The 17854-nt window shown below is 48.5% G+C and overlaps 1 protein-coding gene across 6 annotated transcripts in view; it reads right to left on the bottom strand.

Annotated features, from left to right (window-relative positions):
- The window catches only part of MAMDC2 (MAM domain containing 2), an 80664-nt gene extending 74988 nt beyond the window's left edge, over positions 1–5676 (bottom strand). For 5 of the 6 annotated variants that reach the window (XR_014502952.1, XM_083403436.1, XM_083403439.1 and 2 more), the window contains exons 1-2: positions 5544–5676; positions 5316–5432 (exon numbers count right to left, since the gene is read on the bottom strand). Coding sequence is in view for 5 of the 6 variants with exons in the window: in XM_083403436.1 (XP_083259562.1) it covers positions 5316–5432; positions 5544–5574 (148 nt within the window). In the remaining variant the exon portion in view is untranslated. The remainder of the gene's footprint in view (positions 1–5315; positions 5433–5543) is intronic. The other variant, XM_083403437.1, reaches the window with a different exon arrangement.
- Between the last annotated feature and the right edge of the window lie 12178 nt (positions 5677–17854).

Raw genomic sequence — 17854 nt, 5'->3', positions numbered from 1 at the left:
TTTCGTAGTGCAGGCCCAAAATCTTGTCCCTTTCCTCCTTTGATCTCAGTGTTATCAAACAATCTCTGGGCTTCTCTGTCCTTCTGACTCTGCCAAGCCTGAAAGCAGATACGATTTTAAAGTCTTTTTCCTCTAACTTCCAAAACTTGGCAAATTCCTTAGTTAGAAATTCAATAAAATTATCTTCTTCCACCTCTGGTATTGACCGTATCCTCAAGTTGGTCTCCCTGTTTCGCAGTTCTGTCATCGAAAAGTAAATCTGATGTTCTCCAACTTGTTTGCTGAGTGGTCTTACTTCTTTCTCAAGTTCTTCCAGTCTTTGACTAGTATCTTCAGCCAGTTTACGATTTTCACCTACAGCCTCCTTTAATTCTCCAATAGACTGGGCATTCCGTGCAACTTGTCCAGTCAGCTTATTCAAGCTTTCTGTGTTCTGTTCAATTTTAGCTGTATGCAAATCAGCCTTCTTGTCCAGAGCCTCCAGTTTCTCCAAAATTTTCTCCAAGACAGAGCTACTTGTCCCTGAAGCCATATCTCCCAGGTGCAGCTCCTCTGTCTCTCCCTCCCCTGCCTGTATTAGGGAGGCCGCCTCTATGTCTGGAGGCAAAGTGGAAGGCAAGGCCGGCACAGAAGATCTGCGCTGTGAGGCTGCAGATAAAGTTAGAGTTGTTTGTTTAGTCCTTCCTCTTCTCCTTGCGCCACTCATTCCAAAGTCATCTGTAATCCAAGGTCAATCCAAGTTGTTCCCATGAGAAAGCAGTGTCCCAGATACAATAGTCAAACAGAGGCCGGGAAAGGGAAAGTAGGACAAAGTCACTGCTGTAAATCCAAAATCCTCTAGAGGGAGCTTAGTACGTCTTCAGGGAAAAGATCAAATCCAAGTTAAACTTGTAAATTTAAATCCATGTCCATCGCCTCCACAATGTATTATTTTTAGCAGAGTAAAACTTAAAGCAAAACAGTGTTTCTTACAGTGCCTTGACTGCAACAGTTTCAAAGTATCCAGTTCCAACTCAGAATGTTTCAAAACCTGAATTCAATGTATCCAAAGTTGCAAACTGGTGCTCTTCCAGGCAGCTCCAGCACCAGAGATTCTTATTTGTTTTGTAATCCACTGGTTCCACAGAAGAAGAGTATCAATGCACTCCCAATATGACCAGCAAAAGTCAATAGCTCAAAGTCTTTCACTCAGAAAACTGCTTTAACAGGGTGCCAGCATTTAGTTAACGCATAACTTTTTGTCTCCACTCCTCCTGCTCTTTGCTTAAAGTCCAGTATAGCGGGAGATGGGCTTCCTGCTTATCCTCACTCCGTTTTCAGCCAAATTTCAACTTTTTTAAAAAAGTTTTAAAAGTTTCAGAAAGTTCTCAAAAAGTTTCAGAAAGTTGACAAAAGTTTCAGAAAGTTTTCAATGTCCAAATTTACTCACGGGTTGTAGTTTCCAAAATTCAGAAAAGTTGCAGGAAGAAAGGACAGCGCTGACCGGCAACAGCAACGCGGCTTCACTTCGCTGTTTGCGCAACGACCCACAGCGCCGCTACCCCCTCCGCGATCCGGAGCCCCTTACGGGGTCCCTTCAACGTTTTGGGGGCTGCTTCTGGCGCCCGCCGGGTCCCGAGACCACAGGCTTCTGCCACCTGTGGTTTTCCTGAATGGGTCTCCGCTTCGCCGTAGCGGACGACCCGTTTACAGCGGAGCTCCCTTCTCCTTACTCGGAGAAGGCAGCCATTACCGGTCGCGCCGCCTCCGGAAGTCTTGTGCGAGTGAATCCTATAGTCCAGCTATATGCTAAACACTTTCTTTGTCCTGATACTTCCAACATTCAGCCTTCTTGGTGTCCCCACGTTCCCGTATTATGAGAGACAGAGAGAGCACTTTCATCTTACCGCGCAATTCATTCACCTCTATCATGTCTTCTCTTACTCACTTTTCTCAACGTTGCTGCCATGCCTCACTGGAGAGCTGCTTTTTGAGGCAAGGGGACCAGAACTCAATTTCCTTTTCTGAGGTGAAACATTCCAACTGCAGTAGTACCTTAGATTCTTACAATTGGCTGTTTTACTTTCCACTCCTTTCTTAAAAAACTCAGGAATTCACCTTTCTCCAGCTGCCACACTCTGGGTTGAGAAAAGAGTTAAGGTTAAGAGTCCTCTCGTCTTTCCCACCTGGTCCTGATGGCGCCCACTGCATATTTGACAGTTGTCTTCTCTATTGTCTTTTCAAGGCCTCCTAAAGATGGTACCTGTCTTGGATTTGAATTGATATTAATGTATAGAATCATAGAATCATAGAGTTGGAAGAGACCACAAAGGCCATCGAGTCCAACCCCCTGCCAAGCAGGAAACACCATCAGAGCACTCCTGACATATGGTTGTCAAGCCTCTGCTTAAAGACCTCCAAAGAAGGAGACTCCACCACACTCCTTGGCAGCAAATTCCACTGTCGAACAGCTCTTACTGTCAGGAAGTTCTTCTTAATGCTTAGGTGGAATCTTCTTTCTTGTAGTTTGGATCCATTGCTCCGTGTCCGCTTCTCTGGAGCAGCAGAAAACAACCTTTCTCCCTCCTCTATGTGACATCCTTTTATATATTTGAACATGGCTATCATATCACCCCTTAACCTCCTCTTCTCCAGGCTAAACATGCCCAGCTCCCTTAGCCGTTCCTCATAAGGCATCGTTTCCAGGCCTTTGACCATTTTGGTTGCCCTCCTCTGGACACGTTCCAGTTTGTCAGTGTCCTTCTTGAACTGTGGTGCCCAGAACTGGACACAGTACTCCAGGTGAGGTCTGACCAGAGCAGAATACAGTGGCACTATTACTTCCCTTGATCTAGATGCTATACTCCTATTGACGCAGCCCAGAATTGCATTGGCTTGTTTGTTTTGGCCCAGTTCTCTAATCTGTCAAGGTCGTTTTGAAGTGTGATCCTGTCCTCTGGGGTGTTAGCCACCCCTCCCAGTTTGGTGTCATCTGCAAATTTGATCAGGATGCCCTTGAGTCCATCATCCAAGTCGTTGATAAAGATGTTGAATAAGACCGGGCCCAAGACAGAACCCTGTGGCACCCCACTAGTCACTCTTCTCCAGGATGAAGAGGAACCATTGATGAGCACCCTTTGGGTTTGGTCAGTCAGCCAGTTACAAATGGTAGCATAGTCAAGACCGCATTTTACCAGCTTCTTTACAAGAATATCATGGGGCACCTTGTGCTGTTGTTTTAAACTTTCTATATTTACATTTTTAAAATTGTCCTTATATATGGAATTGTTTAACTGTTTTCTTTATGTAACTATTTTATATAGATTGGTTTATTGAAAATTGCTTTGGGATTTCTCATGGGAAGAGATTCATAAAATAAATAAATAAATGGCTTGCACCAGGTTTTTAAAATAAAAAATGCATTAATTTATGAGGGATCTACTTGAACTGTCCTTAAAATAAAGTACAATAAATGTCTGAAACAGTACAATACAAGTGCATCGATTCAGAGCAATCCCATGTCAGTCTCTAGAACAGAGCTGGGGAAGCCCAGGCCTAAGGGCGAAATGCTTGCTGTCCCTCTGCCTCAGCCCACCACTGCCATGTGGCCCCCAAATCGTTGCCCATTCCGGGGGGAATATGGCTCTCGGGTTGAAAAGGATTCTGCATCTTCTCAAGCATGAGAGGCTATGGAGCCCCTGGCATGCTTGGTGGGGGGCTGCCCACAGAAGAGCAGTAGCGGCCAGTATGGTGGGGCACACTCTTCTGGCCCTGGTGTTGCCATAGCTTGCCTCAGGTGTGGGGAACCTTTAGCCCTCCAGAGCTTGTGGAACTGCATCTCTCATCAGCCCCAGGAAGCCTAGCCAGTGGCCAGGGGTGCTAGGAAGGGTACCAGAGGCTCCCCACACCTGGCCTACCTGGATGGTACTGAGGAGGAGGAGCCAGGGCCATGTGGATGCGCTGCAGAGCCAACTTGGTTTTCCCACTGGTTCTGCCAAACAGCCCAAACTTCACCACCACCTTGTCCCTCCACAGCAGACAACAACACTTTTGTAGCAGTCAGGTTGCATAACACTTTCAAATACAGTGGTACCTCGGGTTACAGACGCTTCAGGTTACAGACTCCGCTAACCCAGAAATAGTACCTCGGGTTAAGAACTTTGCTTCAGGATGAAAACAGAAATTGTGTGGCGGCAGCAGGAGGCCCCATTAGCTAAAGTGGTACCTCAGGTTAAGAACAATTTCAAGTTAAGAATGGACCTCTAGAACGAATTAAGTTCTTAACCTGAGGTACTACTGTAGAAAGTTAAAAGCTTTAGATCTCATGGAATGTTTTCAACAAAATGGTTCCTCCCACCCCAGACAATTGCTTCTCATCCTTTTTGGATGCTAGGTTGTTATGTAATAATAATAATAATAATAATAATAATAATATATACCCAGCCACTCTTGTACTTGGAGCAGGGCCTTTTCACTGGTAGCTCCAGGCTTTCCCTGGAAACAGGTTTCAAAAAGCAGAAACACTCATTCCACCTAGTTTTTGGGTATACATTCTTTTCTGGAGAGTACTGGTGGTATTTTTTCTGCTGCTTTTATTTTTCTCTGTTTGGATTTTAGGATGTTTTGTTGGTTTCACTTTGTGTGTATGTATGTCATAAATAATCTTTTATTCTGCAAAGCATTTTCACCCTTTTCAGACATTTGAAAGGGACTTCTAAAAAAGCATTAGCTAGATGCCAATGTGCACACAGTAACCTTTCCCTCCCAGTTGAAGGAAACCCTACTTATGTGCATCTGCACATGCACTAGTCGCCCTTTCCAAATGATGCAAATTGTGCATTGACTGGAGGGGGGAGCACAGCTGACATGAATCTACACTTTCCCCCTTTTTTCTTTTTTCTGCATCACTTTACTTCTTTATAGGTAATTCAAATTATTTCAGCAAAATATTAATACCCCCCCCCCCAAATGTATGTCAGTGTCTGGAGGCAGAGCCCTCTGGAGCAGTCTTGGGTGCTCCTTCATGTCTTTTGTACTGAACAACTAAAGAGGGCTTTTGAAATCTTTCTTTAAACTTTTTAGACAAGCCTTACAGCAGACTAGTGCTCTGAAGTTCCCAAAGCATTTTCGTTAGGTTAGATCCCCTTGGATGGGATCTAGTCTGCGCCCTTCTTGCAGGGCTTAACCAGAGCTGCAGGGGTTTTCCCCGGGGAAGCTGCCAGGGGGTCCCGGGGGGGGGGGGGGGAGCCTTGGAGCGGCTTTCTCCCCGGCTTCGACCAGACGTCTCTTCTCGGTCCCTTCCTCTGCCACCTTTGAGCCGGGAGCATCTGCCTTACCTTCCTCGCTCAGGGTCCACGGCAGGGTCGCCGGCTCGGACGCGTAGCCACAGGCGCTGCCCTCGAAGGCGCACGAGCCGGCGGGCGGGAGGCGCAGGGCTCCGGAGACGCGCAAGGCTGCGGGGACAAAGCGAGCGCGCTCAGTCGGCGGGAGGAGCCGGAGAAGCCCCAGCTCGGCCCGGGGAGAGCGGCGGCGGCGGCCGGGCCGGCTCTCGGGCACCTGCTTACCTTGCACCGCGAGGAGACCCAGCAGCAGCATCGCGTCCCTCGGAGGCAGGAGAGGCGCGGCGGCGGCGGCGAGGAAAGGCTGGCCCGCCCCGAGGCGCCGAGGGGGAAGCGGCGTTAAAAGGCCGGCGGGCTGGAGGGGCGGAGGAGGGAAGAGGGCTGAGCTTGGCTCGGCGGCGGGAGGAGGAGGGCGGCCCGCCAGCCCAGCAGCTGCTGCCCGGCCGGCGGCGAGGCGGCCGCCCAGGGACGGAGGCCCTGCCCAGGTCTCCCCGGGGGCTGCGCAGCGCCAGGGGAAGGGCCAGCCCCGGGGCCGGAGTCCGGCTGCCTGTCCAGAAGTGGAGGGTCGACGCGGGGCTGGGAATGGCAGCACTTCCCGGAGGAAAGGCCACTTCCCGGGCGGGCGGGCGGGCGGGGGCTCGGAGGACTTGCAGCCCGGCTTGGTCTGCGCCTCGGCGGGGCGGCGGCGGGGGGGGGGGGCTTCCACGCCACTTCATGGGGCCGCTTGTTCGAGAGCATCATCTCGGTTTCATGCCTTTCTTTTCAACCTTTGCAGAGTCTGCTATGTACTGCAGTTCTCACCCTGGGCCAGCAGGGGGATACTGTAGATAGTTTTCACTCAGGTCCACATATGCAAATAAGGGATTGAAAGTGACTTTCAGTGATTGGATAGTTACAGAAAATCGTTACTGTTGTGTTCTAGTGGAGCTCTATAGAAGCAGGCTGGCTGAACCCTTCAGTTCAGTTCTGTTCTGGCCTGTGAATAAACAAGAGCTGTTTGAAGAATCACTGTGTCGTCTGCTATGTTCACCCACAACTTAGCACTGGCAACGAGGATGGGATCGATGGACATCAGAGCACAGCCAGATGCGGCCGTCCTCTGAACTGAGCTGAATCACTGAGCTGAATCATTGAGCAAAATCACTGAACAGAACCAATTCGGAGTTGACTGTTCTGGCTAGAGTACTGTCTTCTAGCCATCGCCCTTAACGCCGGCATCGGAATCATGGCTTCACTTGTGTCTCTACTGCCATTTGCACCAGCCTCTGAATCATGGGGCTCCTACCTCGCTCGGTTCGACTGCTACCTCCAGGCCAACGAGCTGATGGAAGTGTCAGAGGAGCGTAAGCAGGGCCTATTCCTCAGCCTCTGTGGGCCCGAGGTGTTCGAGACGGCCCAAGCATTGGTTGCGCCTCAAGCAGTCCAGGCAGCGCCATGGGACACAATTCAAGAGAAGCTCCGGAACCACTATGCGCCAAAGCCGTCGAAGCCGATTCGGCCCCGAACACACTGACCAGATACTTGGAAGCTGTGGCTGGATGGTTTCGTGGGAGCCGATTGAAATTAAATCCTTCGAAGACAGAGGTCCTATGGCTAGGTCGGGATAGCATGGGGATGAGGGACCAACTCCTTCTCTTGCGGGGGCCCAATTAGTGCCATTGCCTTCCGTTAAGAGTTTGGGTGTAATCCTTGACGCCTCCCTTTCCAGGGAGGCGCAGGTTACAACAACAGCCAAGGCGACATTTTTCCACCTTCGCCGCATCAAGCAGTTGGTCCCTTACCTTTCCCGCCCCGACCTGGCCACAGTGATCCATGCAACGGTCACCTCCAGGCTTGACTACTGTAATTCGCTCTACGCAGGGCTGCCCTTAAAGCTGACCCAGAAACTCCAGAGGGTGCAGAATGCTGCAGCGAGGCTCCTCACAGGGTCTCTGCCATGGGAGCATATTCACCCAGTGCTTTTCAAACTGCACTGGCTCCCGGTAGAGTACAGGGTCAGATTTAAGGTGCTGCTTTTGACCTTTAAAGCCCTTCACGGCCTAGGACCCTCTACCTACGGGACCGCCTCTCCTGGTATGCTCCATGGAGGACCTTAAGGTCCATATATAGCAACACCCTAGTGGTCCCGGGCCCTAAGGAAGTTAGATTGGCTTCAACCAGAGCCAGGGCCTTTTCAACTCTGGCTCCGGCCTGGTGGAACGCTCTGCCTCATGAGACCAGGGCCCTGCAGGATCTGATTTCTTTCCGCAGGGGCCTGTAAGACAGAGTTGTTCCTCCTGGCCTTTGGCTTGGAGCCAATTTGATTCCCTCCCTCCCTCTCTTTCTTTTTTCCTTTCCTCTCCTCCTGCGATGAGGCTACATTTTAATATTTCAATATTTCAATATTTCAATGTTGTATTTTAATGTTGTTTTTAAGTTGTATTCATTCAACTTGTTTTTATTATTGCTTGTAAGTTGCTCTGAGCACGGCCTTGGCTGGGGAGGGCGGGGTATAAATAAAAATTATTATTATTATTATTATTATTATTATTATTATTATTGCTGCCTGCCACGCATTCTACCACCGGAACCAGGCAGAGGGGGAGTCAATTAACAACTACACTGCTGCCCTCCGACAGGCTGCAATGCACTGCGAGTTCCGAGACTTAGACGATGCCCTGATGGATCGAATCGTCTGCGGGGTCCGGGACATCCATCTGCAACGGCGTCGCCTCGCCAAGCCAGACCTCACGCTGCAGAAAGCCATTGGCCCAGGAGATCCACAAGGCCAGCAGCCCGCGTCTTGCTAGGAAGCCAGTTCCAGTGCATCACGAAGAGGCCAGCAGTGACGGGGCATTCTCCAGTGAAGACGATGATGTGCACCAGACAAAGCGGGAGCACGGGAAGTTCAAACAGAAGTCCAAGGGCCAATCGGAATGTGCCGACTGCGGAGGAAACCATTCCCGTGCCAAGTGTCGATTCAGAGACGCCATCTGTCAGAAGTGTTCCAGAAGGGGCCACATCGCTAAGGTCTGCCAATCGGCTCTGTCCGACACCCCCTATCCACCGACTTGCAAGTCCAAGTCTTCACTCCAGTCCGCCAAGAAAAGCTGTTTCTCTCTCACCAACTGCCGCTGCCCGTCCGGAACCACGATTGGCCAAACTGACTCGCATACGCGATGCAAGCTGAACGTCACGGTGCTCATTGAAGTAGCTCCATGTGACATGGAGATTGACACTGGGTCTGCCCTGTCCATTGTGTCTTGGAGCACCATCAAAAGACTGGTACCCAGAGTGTCCAAAAGGCAACTCGACTCTTACCATGTACACCTGAGAGACTACCAGGGAAACGACATTCCCGTGGTAGGCGTTGGCCGGTTCCGGATCGCCTTCAAGGACTTTTCGGGCCTGCTCCAACTGGTGGTGGTCGAAGGGCAGTGGCCAAGCCTCCTAGGGCTAGACTGGTTTGATGCCCTCGGCCTGGAAGTCACCAGCATCAACTACATCTCTAACACAGAGACTGAGGGTCTGGTCAAAGACTTTGCCAAGGTTTTAGATGGCACTTTGGGTCAATATACAGGTACGCCCATCTCCTTTAGCCTTGATCCACAAGTCTTGATCCATCAAGCTAAAGCCACGCCGGGTTCCCTTTGCTCTCAAGGCTAAGGTGGATGAACAACTGGACAAACTGATCACCCAAGGAGTTTTGGAGCCGGTTGACCACGCCAAGTGGGAAACCCCCATCGTCACGCCTGTCAAGCCGGACGGGTCAGTGAGAATCTGCGCCGACTACAAGTGCACGATCAACAAGGCACTTCAACACCATGCTTACCCGGTTCCTGTTGTTCAACACCTGCTGCATTCCCTGGGTGAGGGTAAGGTCTTCGCTAAGCTGGACCTTGCTCAAGCCCAACTGCCCATCGATAATGCCACCGCTGAAGCCCAGATAATCGTCACCCACCGAGGGGCATTTCATTGCCGCCATTTGCAGTTCGGGGTGAGTGTGGCTCCTGGCATCTTCCAAAGCCTTATGGAGCATCTCCTGCAAGGGCTTCTGGGTGTGGTGCCGTATTTCGATGGCGTCTTGGTGTCCGCAGACTCACACCAGCAGCTGTTCGAGCGCCTCCGTGCCGTGCTGACCAGGTTCCAGGAGGCCGGGCTCAAGGTAAAGAGGGAGAAGTGCCAGATCGCTGTTCCACAGGTGGAGTTCCTGGGCTATCTTACCAATGCCTCCGGCTTTCACCCGACGACATCCAAGATCCGCGCTATCCAGCAGGCCCCCATCCCAAAGAACAAGACGGAGTTGCAGGCGTTCCTGGGACTGCTGAACTTTTATAACATGTTCCTGCCCCACAAAGCCACGGTGGCTGAGCCTCTTCACCGACTCCTCAGCACGAAGACACCTTGGTCCTGGGGTCATCGGGAGACGGCGGCCTTCAACGCGGTCAAGGCTCTCCTTTCATCGGACAGTGTGCTGGTACAGTACAGTGAAGCCAGGCCGCTGGTCCTTGCCTGCGACGCCTCACCTTTTGGCATTGGTGCTGTCCTTAGTCACCGTTTTCCATCGCTCGCCTACTTTTCCAAGAACCTATCTCTGACTGAACGGAATTACAGCCAGCTCGACAAGGAGGCACTGGCACTTGTGGCTGGAGTGAAGAGGTTCCATGAATACCTCTACAGCAGAACTTTCAACCTCATCACCAACCACAAGCCGCTCCTGGGCCTCCTTGCTGGTGATTGACCAACTCCACCGGTCCTCTCGCTGCACATGCTGCGATGGACTGTTTTCCTGGCTGCCTACCACTACCGGCTCGTCCATTGCCTGGGGAAATTGATGGGCCATGCTGACGCCCTCAGCCGTTGCCCTCTTCCAGCGTTTGTGGAAGACCCGGCTCATGTTCTATCGCTCCTCCTGATTGAGGATCTTCCAGCAGCGCCTATATCGGCTGCCACTGTGGCCTCCGCATCTGCCCAGGATCGCACCATCAGCCGTGTGCTGAACTGGGCGTGGAGGGGGTGGCCACAAAGGCCTTTTGCATCGCAGTTCCAGCCGTTCGCAACCAGACAACACAAACTTTCGGCTCACCACAGCTGTCTGCTGTGGGGGGCCTGCGTCGTGATTCCCCAAAGACTCCGTCAACGCGTCCTTGAGGCTCTGCACATTGGCCACCCAGGAATCGTCAAAATGAAGGCGTTGGCTCGGTGTTACTTCTGGTGGCCTAACATGGACGATGCCATCACTGCCTGGGTGTCCGCCTGTCAAGCGTGCCAAGAATCTAGGCCTGTGCCACCAGCAGCTAAGGGACAAACCTGGGAGATGCCCAAGACACCCTGGTCAAGGGTGCACATCGATCTGGCTGGCCCCTTTCACGGCCGGACCTTTATGGTAGTGGTGGACACCTATTCCAAATGGCTGGAGGTGGCCCTGATGCCCTCCACCACTACCGAGGCCGTCATCCGGGTGCTGCGAGGCCTCTTTGTGACGCATGGGTGTCCTGATGTCCTTGTCTCCGACAACGGACCACAGTTCACGTCAGGCATTTTTGAGCGGTACCTTTTGGGACTGGGCATTCGCCATGCCCTAACAGCACCATTTCATCCATCCAGCAACGGGCAAGCGGAGAGAATGGTGTGCTCAGCAAAAGAGGCACTGGCGTGCCTGGACCGGGGAGACTGGCACGAGCGGGTCGCTGAATACTTGTTCGTGCAACACATCACCCCTCATGCGGCCACAGGGCGGAGCCCTGCTGAACTGCTTATGGGCCACTGCCTCAGGTCCCCGCTCGACCGGCTGCACCCGGACTTTGCCGTGGCCGAACCCCCAGGCTGTGCCAACGCGCCACAGTCATTTGTTCCAGGAAACCAGGTCTTTGCCCGGAACTATGTGGAGGACATTCCTTGGGTGCCAGCCACAGTAGTCACTGGACCTCGCTCGTACCAGGTGGCACTCGAAGACAGACGTTTTTGGCGCCGGCACATAGACCAGTTTAGGCGCAGGGTTGGGGACTTGGACACTACCGTGGTGCCCCCAACTGCACTCGTGGCTCCGGAACAGACACTTACAGATGGTGAGGCTCCACATACACCTCTCTCGCAAACTGCCGGCGTGGAGCCGAACCAAGCTGCTTCACCGGGTCTGCCAGACCTACCACAGACTCACACCACTGCCGTGCCTGACATTCCGCCAACTCCACTTGCGGAGGTTCCACCCACGGCAGCAGATCCAGGGGACTTGGTTTCAACGCCACCTAGGGTTGCACCACAGCCTCAGCAGGAATTGTGTGCCCCCCCCCAGACTTGGCTACCAGTCCCCGGCAGTCTGGCAGAGTTTCCAAGCGCCCAACTTATTTAAAGGACTATGATGTTGGACATGTATCACTGTTGGTCTAAGTATGTGAAATCTAACCGATATGCTTTTGTGCCTAAGTGAACCATTACGTATAGTGCTGTATATAAGGAAACCATTATGATTGTAACTAACGCCTTATCTCGGTGGGGAGGGGTGTTATGTACTGAAGTTCTCACCCTGGGCCAGCAGGGGGATACTGTAGATAGTTTTCACTCAGGTCCACATATGCACTAAGGGATTGAAAGTGACGTTCAGTGATTGGATAGTTACAGAAAATGGTTACTGTTGCGTTCTAGTGGAGCTCTTTATAAGCTGGCTGGCTGAACCCTTCAGTTCAGTTCAGTTCTGGTCTGTAAATAAACAAGAGCTGTTTGAAGAATCGCTGTGTTGTCTGATATGTTCACCCACAACTTAACAGAGTCCATCTCACACTTTCTTTCTTTTGCATAGCCTTCTTCGCAGCATCCATCCCTTCCTGAGTCTTTTAAAATAGACATCCATTACATGGGAATACTACTGTATAAAGGTCCATATAGTTCAAGCTATGGTTTTCCCAGTAGTGATGTATGGAAGTGAGAGCTGGACCATAAAGAAGGCTGATCGCCGAAGAATTGATGCTTTTGAATTATGGTGCTGGAGGAGACTCTTGGGAGTCCCGTGGACTGCAAGAAGATCAAACCTCTCCATTCTGAGAGCCAGTGTGGTGTAGTGGTTAAGAGCGGTAGTCATGTAATCTGGGGAACCGGGTTCGCGTCTCCGCTCTTCCACCTGCAGCTGCTGGGTGACCTTGGGCCAGTCACACTTCTGTGAAGTCTCTCAGCCCCACTCACCTCACAGAGTGTTTGTTGTGGGGGAGGAAGGAAAAGGAGAATGTTAGCCGCTTTGAGACTCCTTAAAAAGGGAGTGAAAGGCGGGATATCAAATCCAAACTCTTCTTCTTCTTCTGAAGGAAATCAGCCCTGAGTGCTCACTGGAAGGACAGATCCTGAAGCTGAGGCTCCAATACTTTGGCCACCTCATGAGAAGTGAAGACTCCCTGGAAAAGACCCTGATATTGGGAAAGATGGAGGGCACAAGGAGAAGGGGACGACAGAGGAAAAGATGGTTGGACAGTGTTCTCGAAGCTACAAACATGAGTCTGACCAAACTGCGGGTGGCAGTGGAAGACAGGAGTGCCTGGCGTGCTCTGGTCCAGGGGGTCACGAAGAGTCGGACACGACTACACAACTAAACAACAACAATGCCTTGGAGTGATAAACTCACAAACATTTTAAGTTATCTCAAAAGGCTTTTAAGATAAACAACTGAATGTTTTGCAGGAAATTGAAACTGGTTTGCCATATGCTGTATCTCCCAGTCTCCACTGATAAGAACCTGAAATATAAAGCATGTGTATAAATATTTCACATCTCTGGCAGCAATCTAGTTATCAGTTGTGCATATGTAAACACAGTCCTGCATTTGCAGCCTAATCTCTCTTTCCTTACAATAGGCCTTTGAGGTTCTGTAATGAAACATAGAAATCGGACAGAGAACTGGTTGCTTCTGGTTCTACAAAGAGCCATTTCCTCTCAAATTGCCATCCTTTATTCACTCACTTTTTACAGAGTATCCCTAAAAAGCATTTCTAAGTCCATGGCAATCTAGTGTTTCTTTGCTGCCCTGAGCTGTCCCCCTGCCCTGAGCTGATTTGTAGTTTTTAAAATTTATTTTTTATTATAGTAAAAGATAATTACTATTTAGATTTTCCCTGTGCCTTTAAATTAAGACTCATCTCATGTCATTGCTAGGAGAATATTCACAAGCTGATTTTTATTTGCCATTGAATAGCCTCTCTGAATTGATCCAGTGTTGTTCCTGTAGGGGTGGTGGAAGACTTTAATAACGGTTTCCTCTGATTATTTTTTCTTAGTACCTTTTAACTATTTTAAAAAAGCAATTTCACTATTATAAATTAATACAATAATCCAAATTTCCCCTTCCTGGTGGGAACTGAAATTGATACTGGGGAATTTCAGTACAGTGGTACCTCTGGTTACGTACTTAATTCGTTCCAGAGGTCCGTTCTTAATCTGAAACTGTTCTTAACCTGAAGCACCACTTTAGCTAATGGGGCCTCCCGCTGCCGCCGCGCCACTGGAGCACGATTTCTGTTCTCATCCTGAAGCAAAGTTCTTAACCCGAGGTACTATTTCTAGGTTAGCGGAGTCTGTAACCTGAAGTGTATGTAACCCGAGGTACCACTGTAATGCTATTCAAGGGCAACTAACAATCTGTTGATCACTAATCCCATAGCCCACATTAACAGGAAGCAATAAAATGGAATAAACCTGTACAAAATATACCAGATATATATATATTCATCAGAGGCATCAGAGGAAGTGTTACCTCACACTTCCCAGTGCATTCTCCTTCACTTTCCTTATCACAAAAAATCAGGGTTGGCCCAAGGCATTTTGGCACCTAAAGCAGACCTCAAAATGGCACCAGGGAAGAACGAGTAAAGGAAGAGCTGCTATATCATGACCGTGGGGCGGGGGCGGAGGGGGCAACAACAGGATCTGCTGCCCTGGTGGATCCTGCCAGCTGAGATGGCCTCCTTACCTGACCTCATGAGTGGGCCAGTCTTGCAAAAAGTCCAGTATTTTAGTGATGCAGGTTTTTGTGCAAGACCTCCCCAATCAATTATAATTGTGTGACATGAATTTGCTGGTATGTGATGGAATCCTGTCCGGCTGCACCCTATATGTGGACTTATGGGGAAGCAGGACAAACTGAATCATCCTATGTATGTGCTTAAGGATCAGAAGCGCTTGCTCCCCTAACAATCAGCATCCGAAAGGCTAATTGAATAAAGGACACTTTTTCTCATGTACAAGATTTCACTGAATAACCTGCTGCTTAAACAGAGATTTCTACAGTCATATTCATAAGGACAGCAGACTTTAAAGAGCTTATAATCAAGGAGGAATTTCAACTGGGTTCAGTTTTCAGCAGGGGTAGGGAATTGCTTTTGCCCTCCAGCTGTTGCTTAAATGCAACTCCCATCAGCCCTGGTAAGCATGGCCAATGACCAGGGTTAATGGGAGTTGTAATTCAGTGACATTTGGAGGGCCCAATGTTCCTGATCCCTGGTTTACAGCATCTACGTTGCCTTACAATACAGACTGCTCAGACAACACTATTCCATCTGCCTTAAGGGAAGCCATTCATTTTTTCCCTTTGTCACTTTGATAATGTGTTTCCCCCAAACCTGACCTGGTTAAAGAAGAAATGTAGTCAATTAAACATCTGCACACTCCGCATACTCTCTGTGGTACTGAAGAAGCATACATTTGAATGTAAACTATCTCTTGCACTTTTCATCCTGAATTAACAATGCCCACAAATTCTAGATTCCATACCAAATTATGTTAGATATTTATGTTTAAAATGTGGTATCAGTATCATTTGTAAAAATGTACTATCCACGTTTGCATTTTTTAAACCAAGTTGCCTGTTCTCCAAAAGGATATGCCATTAGACATTTTTTAATTCTAAATATATTTTAAATTTCTCATTTCCTAGCATCAGCGAGAAGCAAAAAAAATCTAGTTTTGTAGTGTGTGGTTTTTTAAAACCACCCAGTTGGGCTAGTTCAGACTTGCCATTTGGCTAATCTTAAACCCAGACTCTTCCACAACCTACAAAACAAATGCATATGCAGTGCTCTACAACAATGCCCTTTTATTCACGTGCACTGTCTATATTCAAACCTGGTTTCCAAAGCTCAGCCCACTTTATTAATGTATTTACTGGATATTCCCCATAGCCCAGTTTTTTTGGATGACGCATAGTGTTGGCATTTGTCTTAGATCTCTCACTTAGCCAGCTTTTGCTCAGGGCAAAACAAAACAGACATCTGCTTAAAATGTATATACAATAGAGTGACTATTTTAATGAACTGGGCTGCAGTTCTGCCAAATGCATGCTGGAAACGATACAAGCTGTACTGTGAACTTGCTTGACAAATGTGCTCAAATTGCTCTCCTGCCAGTGTATATTTGTAGCCACATGCAACTGAATGCTAAGTGAAAACTAAAAATGTCAGTAATGCATTTCTCCCTACTCAGGGTGAGTTAGAAAAAGAAATCTTCCTGTGCAGTAAAGTTGCCTCCAAAAGATGAAATAAGACAACACTGCCAGTAGCAGAACTGTTTGATCAAGTTCTACTGTACTTGATTCATGGAATAACATTCTCAGTGAATCTCTATATTGGTAAGTTGGGGATATATTAAGTGTAGCAGCATGTTCCATACTTTTTGCAAGGAATGCCAGATGGCCTGCAAAACAGATTTTTGAACATGTACGTATGTTATTCTCTAGAGCAGGGATGGGGAACCTATGGCTCTCCAGATGTTGTTGAGCTCCAACTCCATAAGCTCCAACCAGCATGGACCGCAGTCAGGAACAATGGCAACTGCAGTCCAATATCTGGAGGGTCACAGGTTACCCATCACTTTAGAGGCTCTTAGAGCTAAAGTCCCATTGCACAAAGTCCAGAATAGCAAGAGAAAATAAAAATCCAGAGAGATTGTGGAGAATACTTATGCAAAAAGTAGTAACTCTCCCTGTATTTGTGGACAACAATGAGTAGCACTAGGGATTCCCAGTCGCAATGGCTTACATATTGAAATGCCATCACAATACAATGTACAGTACAGGGCAAGTGGGCTCAGTCTTGCTTCTATAAAACCTCTACCTTTTCCCTTATTTTCAACCTCCAAGGCTCACAGAGCACTGCAGCAAAGGCAGGAGAACTCCCTCATCCACCTCTCCTGCAGTGCTGGGCCAGATCTTCTGTGGCACAAGCTTCAATGGTTCCCCATCTGTTACAAATAGACATGTTTAGGTTGCACAGACACACGGTTTGTGCACGTCTTCTGTGTCACACCAAAGAAACATGTGCTGCGTTTTTGGACCCAAGCTCCACCACCTTTCTGCACGTTATAAAACAGACTTTGTATCTCATCATCTTGTGAAGTATTGGTAGAGATTCAACTATGACATAATATGCAACAATGTCATAAGGGAATAGGTTGCTAATCATAGTTCTGCAGAGTTAGGAGGGACCCCGGGGTAATCTAGTCCAACCCCCTGAAATGCAGAAATATCAACATGCCCCACTGGATAGTCCCCCATCCAATTTGAAATCATACCAGGCTCTACTTAGCTTTGCAAGTGTGCTAACAGTTTTATTGCTGCACTGCAAGCTTCAACAGCAGAACAACAGATACAGACCAAAACCATGAGGCTACAACCTTTTACACATCTATGTGTGCAGAAGCACAGCTGTAAACATTGATGGCATTTAATATTCAATAACGGGGTGCAGAATTCCAGATGTAGCAAGTAAGCAACAAAGAAAGCCATCTAATTGAAGCTATATTTGTTTTTAATTACCGTACATTTCTGATGAACTATTGTGGCGGTATTAGTTCTAGAAGCACTATCATTCTTTAGACAATTGCACAATGCAGTTTATCAATACATTCAGAATCAAGGCGTCTGCACATGCTTCTTCCTTAAAGAAACTGGCTCACTGGTTTTCTGCTACTTGCACTTCATTGAAACTTATAGTTCCCTGACGTGCTGTGTACAAATGGTATTTCCATTCTGTTTACAATAGCTTGACCATGCTGTATAAGTACGGTGTACCTTTCTCTGGCATTTTTGCTTGTTTTATGGCCACCCAACCAGTCAATCTGCAGCAACAACTACATTTTAGCCTTTACTGATACTCCTACTGCGCTTCTTTTTCAGTATGAGAGTTGTCCTCTATTCTCATGGGCAAAATAGTGCAAGCTGAGATACCAACTTTGCATGACAAATGAGAAACAAATGTTTTGTGACAACTTTGTTGTGCCTAGGAGGGGCAATGTCAGGAGTCCAGTCCCCGGCTTGATAACACAGTGAGCGTAGTTAATTAAAAAGGATGATTTATTGTCAAGACAAACAGATAACTCCGGATGGCATTAACACAGCCGCCGCCATCATGAATTACAATGACCCTTCTAAAGGTCCCTTCTGTTTCCTAGATATCCACTTGGTCCCAGAGTATTGATGAATGAAACATTTCAAAGTGGTCACATGATTGAGATAGCAATAGCCTGATTTCAGTGTCCAGTCTTGTAATTATGTACCCAAACTGATGATTAAACAATCGCAA

The sequence above is a fragment of the Podarcis tiliguerta genome, assembly GCF_965153285.1.
Source record: "Podarcis tiliguerta genome assembly, chromosome: 11".
Lineage (NCBI taxonomy): Eukaryota > Metazoa > Chordata > Lepidosauria > Squamata > Lacertidae > Podarcis > Podarcis tiliguerta.
The sequence above is the reverse complement of the archived record's forward strand: the minus strand, read 5'-3'. Positions and strand labels throughout refer to the sequence as shown.